Genomic DNA, 14,620 nt, shown 5'->3' on the forward strand with positions numbered 1-14,620 from the left:
TTGTAATTCAGTGATATGGGGCGGCAGGTAGCCAAGTGGTTAGAATGTTGGGCCAGTAACCGAAAGGTTGCTAGATCAAATCCCTGAGCTGACAAGGTAAAAATATGTTGTTCTGCCCCTGAACAAGGCAGTTAACCCACTGTTCCTAGGCCGTCATTGTAAATAAGAATTTCTTCTTAACTCACTTGCCTAATTAAATAAAAAAATATAATCAAACTTATTCCATAGTAATTTGTTATGGATCCATAACTAAATAAACATCGGCATTTTGAAAGAGTATTTTTAACCATTATTTTATTAACGAAAGCATAAAGATGCCACTATTAGTTACATTGTTTTAGTTTGAACGTGCAGACTGGCACTAAGAACAGCGGGAGCGTTCCCCTCGTCAGCGCCATTATTAGTGCAATGCCCCTTAAATTGTTGCTCTGTGCTACCCAGTGTGGTGGGGTGGGGGACCACCCCCCTTTCCCTTCCTCCTCCTCCCTTCCCCATGGGCTAGGTCCGTCTTCTGTGCGCGGCTCTGCGGCCCATCCCATGCCTCCTGCCCTCGTGCCTTGAACCTCACGCGCTTTCAGTGGATACAGCTGGAGAACTGCAAGGCAATCCCATTCGGGAGCCACTCGGGAGCCATGAACAATATAATCTCCTGCTAATAACAGGGTTAATAACATATCTGTGAGAATATCCAATGGGCTTTTATATAATTCTAAATTAACAATAATAATAATAATAATAATAATAATAATCGCTTTGTCTAAAAAATAACAATATTTTGGAGATGATTTTGTTTTCAAATCACGTAAATTGAGCGAGGAAAAAGGCCTTTCTTGAACATGGGGTGAGACATTGTTACTAATTTGTAAATAAAGCCAGTTTGTTATTTCAAATTCTTTATTTCTGTTTTTAGAGGGGGAGAAACCAAAAACCTACAGTCATCTGATGGGTCTCCCAGTTGAGACCAGCACGGGTATTGAACCAGCATCTGTAGCAACACAGCTTGTACTGCTATGCAGTGTTTTACACTGTTGAACCATTCAGGCACTGTACAATGTGATGGGTCGGGAGTGGGCTACGCTACTACAGTAAGAGCAAAATAATCCTAACAAAATAAAATAATAAAAACTTTAGTGTAACAACAGTTTTAGTAAGTAATACTGAAGTTGTGTACAATTATCAGTTTCTATTTAGGTTTATGTCGCCCATTCATTGTCAGTTAGAGACAAAAGCATAATCAGTGCTCTAACTCCCCCTTGCCTGGTCTGGAGCAATGAAGAGGAAGGAGCAACCACTGGAAGTATTCAGACACTTTACTCAGTACTTTGTTGAAGCACCTTTGGCAGCGATTACAGCATTGAGTATTCTTGGGTATGACGCTGCAAGCTTGGCACATCTGTATGGGAGTTTCTCCCATTCTTTTCTGCAGATCCTCAAGCTCTGTCAGGTTGGATGGGGAGCGATGCTGCACAGCAATTTTCAGTTCTCTCCAGAGATGTGCGATCGGGTTCAAGTCCGGGCTATGGCTGGGCCATTCAAGGACATTCAGAGACTTCTGCGTTGTCTTGGCTATGTGCTTAGGGTCGTTGTCCTGTTGGAAGGTGAACCTTCGCCCCAGTCTAAGGTCCTGAGCACTCTGGAGCAGGTTTTTATCAAGGATCTCTCTGTACTTTGCTCAGTTCATCTTTGCCTTGATCCTGACTAGTCTCCCAGTCCCTGCTGATGAAAAACATCCCACAGCATGATGCTGCCACCACCATGCTTCACCGTAGGGATTGTTCCCGTTTTCCTCCAGGCGTGGCTCTTGACATTCAGGCCAAAGAGTTTGATCTTGGTTTCATCAGACCAGAGAATCTTGTTTCTCATGGTCTGAGAGTCATTTAGGTGCCTTTGGCAAACTCCAGCAGGCTGTCATGCGCCTTTTACTAAGGATTGGCTTCCGTCTGACCAAAGCCCTTCTCCCCCGATTGCTCAGTTTGGCCGGGCGGCCAGCTTGGTGGTGCCAAACTTCTTTCATTTAAGAATGATGGAGGCCACTGTGTTCTTAGGGACCTTCAATGCTGCAGACATATTTTGTAACCTTCCCCAGAGTTGTGCCTCGACACAATCCTGTCTCGGAGCTCTATGGACAATTCCTTAGACCTCATGGCTTGGTTTTTGCTCTGACATACACTCTTAATTTAACTGTGGGACCTAATATAGACTGGTGTGTGCCTTTCCAAATCATGTCTAATCATTTGAATTTACTAAAGGTGGACTCCAATTAAGTTGTAGAAACATCTCATGGATGATCAATGGAAACAGGATGTACCTGAGCTCAATTTCGAGTGTACATTTTCAGCCTATTCCCCATTTAGTGCTTTACTTTTGGGTCATCCTATTCCGTATTTAGTGCACTACTTTTGACCTTGGTTAAAAGTACTGCACTAAATAGGGAGTAGTTTGGCATTTGGGACTTGGCTTGGTACAGCTCAGCATGTTTCAAGGTCTCCCGCGTGCTTTATTTGCATTTATTTGTATGTGTTTGTGTGTGCGGGAGTGTGTGTGTGAGCAGGGACTGAACGGTCTATTTGCTGTATTTGATTAGACGAAGCTAACCTTAAACAGTCTGGCAATTAATATGATGCCTGAGAGAAATAAGGAAGCCAGCAAGTGTAAAGTGTGCGTATCAGCGATTATGGATTTGCCAATGACCAGACCCCCAAGCCTCCGAAAACCCTGGATCAGAGAGAGCGCGAGAGAGAGAGCGCTAGAGAGAGCGCGAGAGAGAGAGCGCTAGAGAGAGCGCGAGAGAGAGAGAGCGCTAGAGAGAGCGCAAGAGAGAGATCGCTACAGAGAGCGCGAGAGAGCGCAAGAGAGAGCAAGAGAGCGCAAGAGAGGGAGAGAGCGCAAGAGAGCGAGAGAGCGCAAGAGAGCGAGAGAGAGCAAGAGAGCGCGAGAGAGAGCAAGAGAGCGCGAGAGAGAGCAAGAGAGCGCGAGAGAGAGCAAGAGAGCGCGAGAGAGAGAGCAAGAGAGAGAGAGCAAGAGAGAGAGCAAGAGAGAGAGAGAGCAAGAGAGCAAGAAAGAGACAGCGCAAGAGAGAGCGAGAGAGAGCAAGAGAGAGAGTGAGAGAGAGCAAGAGAGCGCGAGAGAGAGTGCGAGAGAGCGAGAGAGAGCGAGAGAGCAAGAGAGAGAAAGATTCTCTTTTTTTATATATATTGTAAATATCCAAAATAAGCTTTGGCAATATGTATATTGTTACGTCATGCCAATAAAGCGAATTGAATTGAAAAATTGAAAAAGAGAGAGAGCGCAAGACAGCGCGAGAGAGAGAGGGCAAGAGAGCGCGAGAGAGAGAGGGCAAGAGAGTGCGAGAGAGAGAGCACAAGAGAGTGTGAGAGAGAGCGCGCAAGAGAGCGCGAGAGAGAGAGCGCGAGAGAGAGAGCGCGAGAGAGAGAGCGCGAGAGAGAGAGCGAGAGACAGAGAGCGCAAGAGAGAGAGAGCGCGCAAGAGAGCGAGAGCAAGAGAGAGAGAGCGAGAGAGAGCGCAAGAGAGAGAGAGCGCAAGAGAGAGAGCAAGAGAGAACGAGAGAGAGCAAGAGAGAGAGAACGAGAGAGAGTGCAAGAGAGCAAGAGAGAGAGTGCAAGAGAGAGAGAGTGCAAGAGAGCGCAAGAGAGAGAGAGCGCAAGAGAGCGCAAGAGAGAGAGCAAGAGAGAGAGCGCAAGAGAGAGAGCAAGACAGAGAGCGCGAGAGAGAGAGCGCGAGAGAATGAGAGAGAGCGCAAGAGAGAACAAGAGAGAGTGCAAGAGAGAGAGCGCAAGAGAGCGCAAGAGAGAGAGAGCATGAGAGAGAGCGAGAGAGCGCAAGAGAGAGAGCGAGAGAGCGCAAGAGAGAGAGCGAGAGAGTGCAAGAGAGAGAGAGAGAGAGCGAGAGAGCGCAAGAGAGAGAAAGCGAGAGAGCACAAGAGAGCGAGAGAGAGAGAGAAAGAGCGCAAGAGAGAGAGCGCAAGAGAGAGAGAGAGCGAGAGAGAGAGCGCAAGAGAGAGAGAGAGAGCGCAAGAGGGTGAGCGCAAGAGAGAGAGCGCAAGAGAGAGAGAGAGCGCAAGAGAGAGAGAGTGTGAGAGCGCAAGAGAGAGTGCAAGAGAGCGCAAGAGAGAGAGCGCAAGAGAGAGAGGGCAAGAGAGAGAGGGCAAGAGAGAGAGCACAAGAGAGAGAGAGCGCAAGAGAGAGAGAGTGTGAGAGCGCAAGAGAGAGTGCAAGAGAGAGAGAGAGCGCGAGAGAGAGTGACAGCGCGAGAGAGCACGAGAGAGCGAGAGAGCGTGAGAGAGAGTGACAGTGCGAGAGAGCACGAGAGAGCGAGAGAGCGCAAGAGAGAGCGCAAGAGAGAGCGAGCGCAAGAGAGAGCGCAAGAGAGTGCGAGAGAGAGAGAGAGCGCATGAGAGAGCGCGTGAGAAAGAGCGAGAGAGCGCAAGAGAGAGAGCGCAAGAGAGTGAGAGAGAGCGCAAGAGAGAGTGAGCAAGCGAGAGAGCGCAAGGGAGCAAGAGAGAGAGTGCAAGAGAGAGAGCGCGAGAGAGCGAGAGAGCGCAAGAGAGAGAGAGCGAGAGCGCAAGAGAGAGAGAGCGAGAGAGCGCAAGAGAGAGAGTGCAAAAGAGAGGGCAAGAGAGGGAGGGCAAGAGAGAGAGGGCAAGAGAGAGAAGGCAAGAGAGAGAGGGCGAGAGAGAGTGACAGCGCGAGAGCGAGAGAGCGCGAGATAGAGAGCGCGAGAGAGAGAGCGCAAGAGAGTGCGAGAGAGAGAGCGCAAGAGAGAGCGAGAGAGAGCGCAAGAGAGAGTGAGCAAGAGAGGAATAGAGTGCAAGAGAGCGCGAGAGAGAGAGAGCGCAAGAGAGCGCGAAAGAGAGAGAGAACGCAAGAGAGTGCGAGAGAGAGAGAGAGCGCAAGAGAGCGCGAAAGAGAGAGAGAGCGCAAGAGAGCGCGAAAGAGAGAGAGAGCGCAAGAGAGAGAGAGAGCGCGAGAGAGAGAGCAAGAGAGAGAGAGCAAGAGAGAGAGAGCGCGAGAGAGAGAGCGCGAGAGAGAGAGCGCAAGAGAGCGCGCGAGAGAGAGCGCGAGAGAGAGAGCGCAAGAGAGAGAGAGAGAGCGCAAGAGGGTGAGCGCAAGAGAGAGAGCACGAGAGAGAGACCGCAAGAGAGCGCGCGAGAGAGAGTGAGAGAGCGCGCGAGAGAGAGAGCGAGAGACCGCGCGAGAGAGAGAGCGAGACCCCGCGCGAGAGAGAGAGCGCAAGACAGAGAGAACGAGAGAGCGCAAGACAGAGAGAGCGAGAGAGCACGAGAGAGAGCGAGAGAGCGCGAGAGAGTGCAAGAGAGAGAGAGAGCGCAAGAGAGAGAGAGCGCAAGAGAGCGAGAGAGCGCAAGAGAGCGAGAGAGCGGAAGAGAGCGCAAGAGAGAGAGAGCGCAAGAGAGAGAGAGAGAGCGAGAGCACAATAGAGAGAGCAAGAGAGAGAGAGTGAGAGCGCAAGAGAGCGCAAGAGAGAGAGAGCGCAAGAGAGAGAGCGCAAGAGAGAGAGCGCAAGAGAGAGAGAGCAAGAGAGAGCGAGAGAGCGCAAGAGAGGAGAGAGAGCAAGAGAGAGAGAGAGCGCAAGAGATCGCAAGAGAGAGAGCACAGGAGAGAGAGAGCAAGAGAGCGAGAGAGCGCAAGAGAGCGAGAGAGCGGAAGAGAGTGCAAGAGATCGCAAGAGAGAGAGCGCAAAAGAGAGGGCGAGAGAGAGAGGGCGAGAGAGAGAAGGCAAGAGAGAGAGGGCGAGAGAGAGTGACAGCGCGAGAGCGAGAGCGCGAGATAGAGAGAGAGAGAGAGCGCGAGAGAGAGAGTGCGAGAGAGAGAGCGAGAGAGAGAGAGAGCGCGAGAGAGAGAGTGCGAGAGAGAGAGCGCAAGAGAGAGTGAGCGAGAGAGCGAGAGCGAGCGCAAGAGAGAGTGAGCAAGAGAGAGAGAGTGCAAGAGAGCGCGAGAGAGAGAGAGCGCGAGAGAGAGAGTGCGAGAGAGAGAGCGCAAGAGAGAGTGAGAAAGAGAGAGAGAGTGCAAGAGAGCGCGAGAGAGAGAGAGCGCGAGAGAGAGAGTGCGAGAGAGAGAGCGCAAGAGAGAGTGAGCAAGAGAGCGAGAGAGAGCGCAAGAGAGAGTGAGCAAGAGAGAGAGAGTGCAAGAGAGCGCGAGAGAGAGAGAGCGCAAGAGAGCGCGAGAGCGCGAGAGAGAGAGAGAGCGCAAGAGAGCGCGAAAGAGAGAGAGAGCGCAAGAGAGAGAGAGCGCAAGAGAGAGAGAGCGCAAGAGATCAAGAGAGAGAGAGAGCAAGAGAGAGAGAGCACGAGAGAGAGAGAGCGCAAGAGAGAGAGCGAGAGAGCGCGCGCGAGAGAGAGCGAGAGACCGCGCGAGAGAGAGAGCGCAAGACAGAGAGAACGAGAGAGCGCAAGACAGAGAGAGCGAGAGAGTGCAAGGCAGAGAGAGCGAGAGAGCACGAGAGAGCGAGAGAGCGCGAGAGAGTGCAAGAGAGAGAGAGCGCAAGAGAGCGAGAGAGAGCGCAAGAGAGCGAGAGAGCGCAAGAGAGAGAGAGCGAGAGAGCACAATAGAGAGAGCAAGAGAGAGAGTGAGAGCGCAAGAGAGAGCAAGAGAGCGCAAGAGAGAGAGCGCAAGAGAGAGAGCGCAAGAGAGAGAGAGCAAGAGAGAGCGAGAGAGCGCAAGAGAGCGAGAGAGAGCGAGAGAGAGAGCGCAAGAGATCGCAAGAGAGAGAGCACAGGAGAGAGAGAGCAAGAGAGCGAGAGAGCGCAAGAGAGCGAGAGAGCGCAAGAGAGCGAGAGAGCGGAAGAGAGCGCAAGAGATCGCAAGAGAGAGAGCACAAGAGAGAGAGAGCGCAAGAGAGAGAGAGAGAGAGAGCACAATAGAGAGAGCAAGAGAGAGAGAGAGTGAGAGCGCAAGAGAGAGAGCAAGAGAGAGCAAGAGAGCACAAGAGAGAGAGCGCAAGAGAGAGAGCGCAAGAGAGAGAGCAAGAGAGCGAGAGAGAGCAAGAGAGCGAGAGAGCGCAAGAGAGCGAGAGAGCGCAAGAGAGCGAGAGAGCGGAAGAGAGCGAGAGAGCGGAAGAGAGCGCAAGAGATCGCAAGAGAGAGAGCACAAGAGAGAGAGAGCGCAAGAGAGAGAGAGAGAGAGAGAGCGAGAGAGCACAATAGAGAGAGCAAGAGAGAGAGAGAGTGAGAGCGCAAGAGAGAGAGCAAGAGAGAGCAAGAGAGCACAAGAGAGAGAGCACAAGAGAGAGAGCGCAAGAGAGAGAGAGCGCAAGAGAGAGAGCAAGAGAGCGAGAGAGAGCAAGAGAGCGAGAGAGCGCAAGAGATCGCAAGAGAGAGAGCACAGGAGTGAGAGAGCAAGAGAGCACAAGAGAGAGAGAGAGCGAGAGAGCGCGATAGAGAGAGCAAGAGAGAGAGAGAGTGAGAGCGCAAGAGAGAGAGCAAGAGAGAGCAAGAGAGCGCAAGAGAGAGAGAGCAAGAGAGCGCAAGAGAGGGCACAAGAGAGAGTAAGAGAGAGCAAGAGAGAGCAAGAGAGAGAGCAAGAGAGAGAGAGAGAGCAAGAGAGAGAGAGAACAAGGGGTACTGTGAAGCCAAAAGGAAAGGAGTGAGAGAGATGATGGGGAAGGGGATACTGTGACACAAAGCACACAAAAGCTTTTCTCCCTTTCAGCCCCACACCCATCTACCCTGTCTCTTCCTCAGTACAAATAATGCCTTTTCTTTGCCTCCCAGAGTCTCTGTTTCCCTGCTTCCGCCTCTCCTTTCCTCTCTTTATCTTTCACCCCTCTTAGTTGGTCGGAGGGTTATGCCTTATCATAAAGTATTTGAAGAGAGAGAGTGCGCAAGAGAGAGAGCGAGAGAGAGAGCGAGAGAGAGGTGCGAAGGTGAGCAAGTTAGATTAAGAGATATAGAGATAGGATTGATTTGAGAGAGATGAGAGTAGTGCTTTCTCAGTCAGAGAACTAACCAGTCAAATCTCTACATTATCATAAACATTTTTGCATACGTACCCAAGTCAGCGTTTTACATGTCCAAACCATACTGATGCCCTAGGAAGCTCCAATGACTCAATGCTTCAGGATTAATATTCTATTCATTCCAAGTGTAGTTCTGGGTGTTATTGTTGTTTGGATTAACCTAGAATGGGACACAGAGAGAGAGAGATCGACACACACACACACACACACACACACACACACACACACACACACACACACACACACACATTGGAATGGGACATTCACACTTCTGGCTGTTCCCTGTTTGCTGTTCTGCTCCTCTGGTGTTCATTCAATATTAAATATGCAGTCCAGGATCTTAAGGACAACAAATACGTTACATATAGTTCAGATTGGATCTGTAACATATCATGCGAATTGCACCCCAAAAAGTTGATGACGTAGTATACAATTTGATGACGTAGTACACAAAAAACAGGGACCCCTTTTGGCTTGTGAGCACCACTTTCAAAACTACTGGCTGAAATTGTTCAAAGTTTGAGAGTGCATCTTTAACACTGGTATGCTAATAATGGGCCTAAATTCTAATCTACCCAATAACACACTGACTGACAGCCTGCTGTCTTATCCACAGGCTTGTACCATCTGTGCATCCATCTGTGCATCCAAACTCCTACAAACATTGTCTGTCTCATTCATTTTATCACTCACTCACTCACAAAATAACACACTCTTTCTCTCTCTCCCTCCCTCTCCAACCCCCCTCTCCCACTTCTCCTCTCCACTGCTCCTCTTCCTCTATCCCCCCTCTCTCTTCCCCCTGTCAAATTAAAATACAGACTGCTTTATTGGCATGACAAACATTGAGTAAATATTGCCAACACATCAATGTTACAACTGCACTTGAATTATATACATTGTAATAACAAAATTATAAAAATAATAACTTGTAATCACTCTATCTTTCTCTCTCAGGCGACAGATGAGGACTCTCCCCCTAACAACATCCTGACCTACACCATCACATCAGTGTCTGCGTTCCGTGGTTACTTCAGAATCACCATGGTGGAGGGCTACGCAGGTCAGCACACACACAGGCACACGCATACCCGCAAATAAACACACAGACACATGCACACATTGAATTTATACTTGTTTTGAGTAATCTCAATACCTTCAACAAAACCTTTACCAATTTATATTTTTGCCCGACCATAATGCACATTTACATTTTAGTCATTGTCCAGAGCGACTTACACTTAGTGCATTTATCCTAAGATGTCTAGGTGGGACAACCACATATCTAGGCTTCCATCCAATTGGGACAGATTTTAATGTGAATACTCTAGAATCCGCATAAAGAAAATATGCACATTTTCCCACCCGTGATGTATTTCCACCTAATTGACTTTTTGTGGATAAAAATCAGTGCGTGATGATGTAGTGCACACAAAATGCACTTTTTCATTTAAGTTTTCATGTACCGAATAAAAATCTAAAGTTCAATAGTTTTCCATCGCATTTTTAACTCTAACAATAGTTTTGTCACAAAAACTGTTGCCTTAAATAGCAAATGTGCCTACTCTGTCTGGTCTTGGCATATGCGCTCTAGCCAACAGCTTGCAGATACAGTGTGGCTAGGCTGTGCGGGTATAATCTACATGATGAAATGATTGTTGATTAGAGCGAGAATATTTTTATTTGTCAAACGGCAGTCAAGAATCTATCATCATGTCAGCAGAATAAGACCCTCGATATTTATTGGAAAGGAGCATCAAGATCAAAGCGCACTTTCACCACCCTGTGAAGTTCATCTTATTTCATCTGTAGCCTAATAAACTGCTTGCTTTCCAAGTCGTAGTGGTAGGACCACACACCATATCATTGCGTGACTCCAAGTTTACTTCAATATGATGGTTATTATATCAATATTTGAGCATCAAGGCATTTCCACTGGCATTTCATGCATAATGAATTTTACAGACACAAAGAAGATCCCACCATGTCGAACGAACAAATTATCTGTCAGGATTTATGAAATTGTAACAAAACTTCCTGTTTCCATCACAGCTGTGGTGATTGTTTTTTTATACGGTATGACCTTATGACATAAAAACTGTGGATGGAAACGTGGTTAGTGTAAATACATTTTTCTTCAATAAAGCAGCTATCAGCTGTGGGTTTATTTAAAATACTATTTGAAGAGGTAGGTTTTCGGAAGATGGGCAGGGACTCTGCTGTCCTAGCTTCAGGTGGAAGCTGGTTCCATCATTGGGGTGCAAGGACAGAAAATAGTTTTCCCTGGGCTTAGTATGGTTGGGAGAGCCAAGAGACCAGAAGTGGCAGAACGGAGTACTCAGGTTGGGGTGTAGGGTTTGAGCATAGACTGAAGGTAGAGTTGTTGCTCCGTAGGCAAGTACAGTGGTCTTGTCGTGGATGCAAGCTTTGACTGGAAGCTAGTAGATTGTGCAGAGGGAGAGGAGTGACATGGAAGAACTTGGGAATGTTGAACACCAGGTGGCTTGTGACGTTCTGGATAAGTTTGATAGCACAAGCGGGGAGCTCAGCCAACAGTGAGTTGCAGTAGTCCAGACAGATTAGGACATGTGCCGCTTCCTGTGTGAGGTAGGGTCGTACTCTACGGATGTTGTAGAGCATGAACCTGCCGGGGCGAGTCACTGTGTTGATGTTTACAGCGAACGACAGGGTTTTTGTCCAGGGTCACACCAAGGTTCTTTGCAGGGAAGGGGACACTGGAGTTGTCAAACATGATGGAGAGGTCTTGGAGTGGGCAGGCCTTCCCCGGGAGGAAGAGCAGCTCCATCTTGTCAAGGATGAGGTGGTGGGCCGCCAGGCACGCAGAGATGTGTGTCTTCACTTGGTTGTCAGAAGGGGGAAGGAGAAAAGTAGTTGAATGTCATCCGCATAGCAATGATAGGAGACCATGTGAGGATATGACGGAGCTGAGTGACGTTTGTTAGGTTCTAAATAAACGGAGTAAAAACTCACAGACGACTAGTAAAGTGCAAACCAAGTTTATTCACCCACTGGGTAACACAGCTGCATTAGACGAATACATTATCCCACCAGCACAAGTATTTATACTCCCTTTAGGTGGAGTCTCCTCTTTTTCTCTAAACATTATATATTTGTTGCTAGGCTCCTTCCCATGGCTCATATCCACCCTTAATTGACCACACCATATACATTCCTTCTATATATAAACATTAACTTCTGGTGTAGCAAGTATTTCAAATTACAACCAAACAGTCCCTCCTAATGAAACAAAGAATAATAATACATGATTGACATTCACAGTTGATTTGTCTATTTACACCTCCAAAACTTATAGCCTCTGATCTATAATCACACTATGCACACTCTTAATTCTCTCTCATCGGACAACTGATGACATTTCAGCTGGAGCTTTTGACTTTCTCCAATTCCTCCTTCTGGTTCATATGACAGTAATAGCACAAGACTTGAAAAGCAAAAAGCAACACAAAAGTATTAATAATGCGTTGAGCTTTGCATAATTATATATGCAATGAAAAACCTACGTTTGATAACATGACGATTCCCACTCTCTCTTCGCCTGACTCTATGCCTGCTGGGTTCCACAAAAATGAAGACCCTAAAAAAACTCCTCATGCTTTCACCCAGTCTTCCCTGCTTCCAAGAGGTGTTTCCAAGCCATGTCATTTTCACTTCGCTCCCCATCTCCTTCTTCCTCCATGGCCACCTGATATACACTTGCAGTGGCCTTAATCACTATAGCGTCCTTCAGGCATGGTACCTTTGACGAACCCCTCACTGAAAGTTGACAATAGTGTCTGAAATGACAACACTATCTCTGCTACTCCCACCATGACCTGGGTATGTGTGACGATCAATTGAACTTCATAGTAGTCTCTATATTGTGCACAGTTAGCTGTCCTTCCCCTCCTACGAGCTATCCCCTGATATCACTATACACAGAGACTCTTATACCCCTTCTTTCATTTATGAGCCATACAGATCTCCGATCCAGTCACATTCCATTCCGCTTTCCCAATTCCCTGTAACGTTAATGCCTTGGTTTTTGGGACTTCACAGAATACACTGATGTCGGTCCTGCCAGACTCTGCAACTAACACCCATATGCAAACATTTTGTCTCAAACACAGGCCCCATATGTACCACAAATAAATTTGCACATAAATCATTCCATCTAACCCAGAACATGTTAGTCACTACTGCGAATCCACTTCTATAGTTATAAACATACTAAAACATTCTGAAGTCAATTAGTCCATTTCCAGCAATCCATCCTCTGGAACAATGATCCTTCTAATGTTCCACAACACCTAGAAAACATATGGACTTGAACAGGAAAGAGAGAAAATACATATTTAATCATTTCACACCACCCTGAGATTGGGGCAAGAACCATCCATCCATTCTGTCCAATGCCAATGGAATGCTAGTCTCCATGCCAGCCACCTTTATCCTCATCCTCGGGTGTAATGTATCATCCAGCAAGCCATATGTATTGATGTGCTTTAACATTAGGATTCTGATGACATGGTAAAACAAAAACCGTTACTATCCCTCTCATGATGAGTCCAAGCTACCATTTTACATGTATTTTTATTTCACCTTTATTGAACCAGGTAGGCTAGTTGAGAACAAGTTCTCATTTACAAATGCGACCTGACCAAGATAAAGCACAACAGTTCGACACATACAACAACACAGAGTTACACATGGAATAAACAAACATACAGTCAATAATACAGTACAAAAAATAAAAATAAAAGTCTATATACAGTGAGTGCAAATGAGGTAAGATAAGGGAGGTAAGGCAATAAATAGGCCATGGTGGCAAAGTAATTAGACACTGGAATGGTAGATGTGCAGAAGATTAATGTGAAAGTAGAGATACTGGGGTGCAAAGGTTCAAGATAAATAAATAAATACAGTATGGGGATGAGGTAGTTGGATGGGCTTTTTACAGATGGGCTATGTACAGGTGCAGTGATCTGTGAGCTGCTCTGACAGCTGGTGCTTAAAGCTAGTGAGGGAGATATGAGTCTCCAGCTTCAATGATTTTTGCAGTTCATTTCAGTCATTGGCAGCAGAGAATTGGAAGGAAAGGCAGCCAAAGGATGAATTGGCTTTGGGGGTGACCTGTGAGATATACCTGCTGGAGCACGTGCTACGGGTGGGTGCTGCTATGGTGACCAGTGAGCTGAGATAAGGCGGGGCTTTACCTAGCAGAGACTTGTAGATGACCTGGAGCCAGTGGGTTTGGCGACGAGTATGACGCGATGGCCAGCCAACGAGAGCGTACAGGTCGCAGTGGTGGGTAATATATGGGGATTTGGTGGCAAAACGGATGGCACTGTGATAGACTACATCCAATTTGCTGAGTAGAGTGTTGGAGGCTATTTTGTAAATGACATCGCCGAAGTCGAGGATCGTTAGGATGGTCAGTTTTACGAGTGTATGTTTGGCAGCATGAGTGAAGGATGCTTTGTTGCGAAATAGGAAGCCGATTCTAGATTTAATTTTGGATTGGAGATGCTTATATGGGGCTTTGGTTTACAGTCTAGCCAGACACCTAGGTATTTGTAGTTGTCCACATATTCTAAGTCAGAACCGTCCAGAACAGTGATGCTGGACGGGCGGGCAGGTGCAGGCAGTGACCGGTTGAAGAGCATGCACTTAGTTTTACTTGCATTTAAGAGCAGTTGGAGGCCACGGAAGGAGAGTTGTATGGCACTGAAGCTCGTCTGGGGGTTAGTTAACACAGTGTCCAAAGAAGGGCCAGAAGTATTCAGAATGGTGTCATCTGCATAGAGGTGGATCAGAGAATCACCAGCAGCGAGAGTGACATCATTGATGTATACAGAGAAGAGAGTCAGCCCGAGAATTGAACCCTGTTGCACCCCCATAGAGACTGCAAGAGGTCCGGATAACAGGCCCTCCGATTTGACACACTGAACTCTATCAGAGAAGTAGTTGGTGAACCAGGCGAGGCACTCATTTGAGAAACCAAGGCTGTTGAGTCTGCCGATAAGAATGTGGTGATTGACGGAGTCGAAAGCCTTGGCCAGGTCGATGAATACGGCTGCACAGTAATGTCTCTTATCGATGGCGGTTATGATATCGTTTAGGACCTTGAGCGTGGCTGAGGTGCACCCATGACCAGCTCTGAAACCAGATTGCATAGCGGAGAAGGTACGGTGGGATTCGAAATGGTCGGTGATCTGTTTGTTAACTTGGCTTTCGAGACCTTAGAAACGCAGGGTAGGATAAATATAGGTCTGTAGCAGTTTGGATCTATAGTGTCTCCCCCTTTGAAGAGGGGGATGACCACGGCAGCTTTCCAATCTTTGGGAATCTCAGACGATATGAAAGAGAGGTTGAACAGGCTAGTAATTGGGGTTGCAACAATTTCGGCAGATAATTTTAAAAAGAGAGGGTTCAGATTGTCTAGCCCGGCTGATTTGTAGGGGTCCAGGTTTTGCAGTTCTTTAAGAACATCAGCTATCTGGATTTGGGTGAAGGAGAAATAGGGGAGGCTTGGCGAGTTGCTGTGGGGAGTGCAGGGGTAGGGGTAGCCAGGTGGAAAGCATGGCAAGCCGTAGAAAAATGCTTATTG

At 47.6% G+C, this 14,620-nt stretch overlaps 1 protein-coding gene across 3 annotated transcripts in view; it reads left to right on the forward strand.

Moving 5' to 3' along the window:
* Positions 1 to 14,620, forward strand: part of LOC106579432 (cadherin-23) — a 706,260-nt gene that overhangs the window by 371,371 nt on the left and 320,269 nt on the right. For all 3 annotated transcript variants that reach the window (XM_014159337.2, XM_014159338.2, XM_014159342.2), the window contains exon 16: positions 8,950 to 9,055. In XM_014159337.2, the coding sequence (XP_014014812.2) occupies positions 8,950 to 9,055 (106 nt within the window). The remainder of the gene's footprint in view (positions 1 to 8,949; positions 9,056 to 14,620) is intronic.

The sequence above is a fragment of the Salmo salar genome, chromosome ssa19 (genome assembly GCF_905237065.1).
Source record: "Salmo salar chromosome ssa19, Ssal_v3.1, whole genome shotgun sequence".
Taxonomy (NCBI): Eukaryota; Metazoa; Chordata; class Actinopteri; order Salmoniformes; family Salmonidae; genus Salmo; species Salmo salar.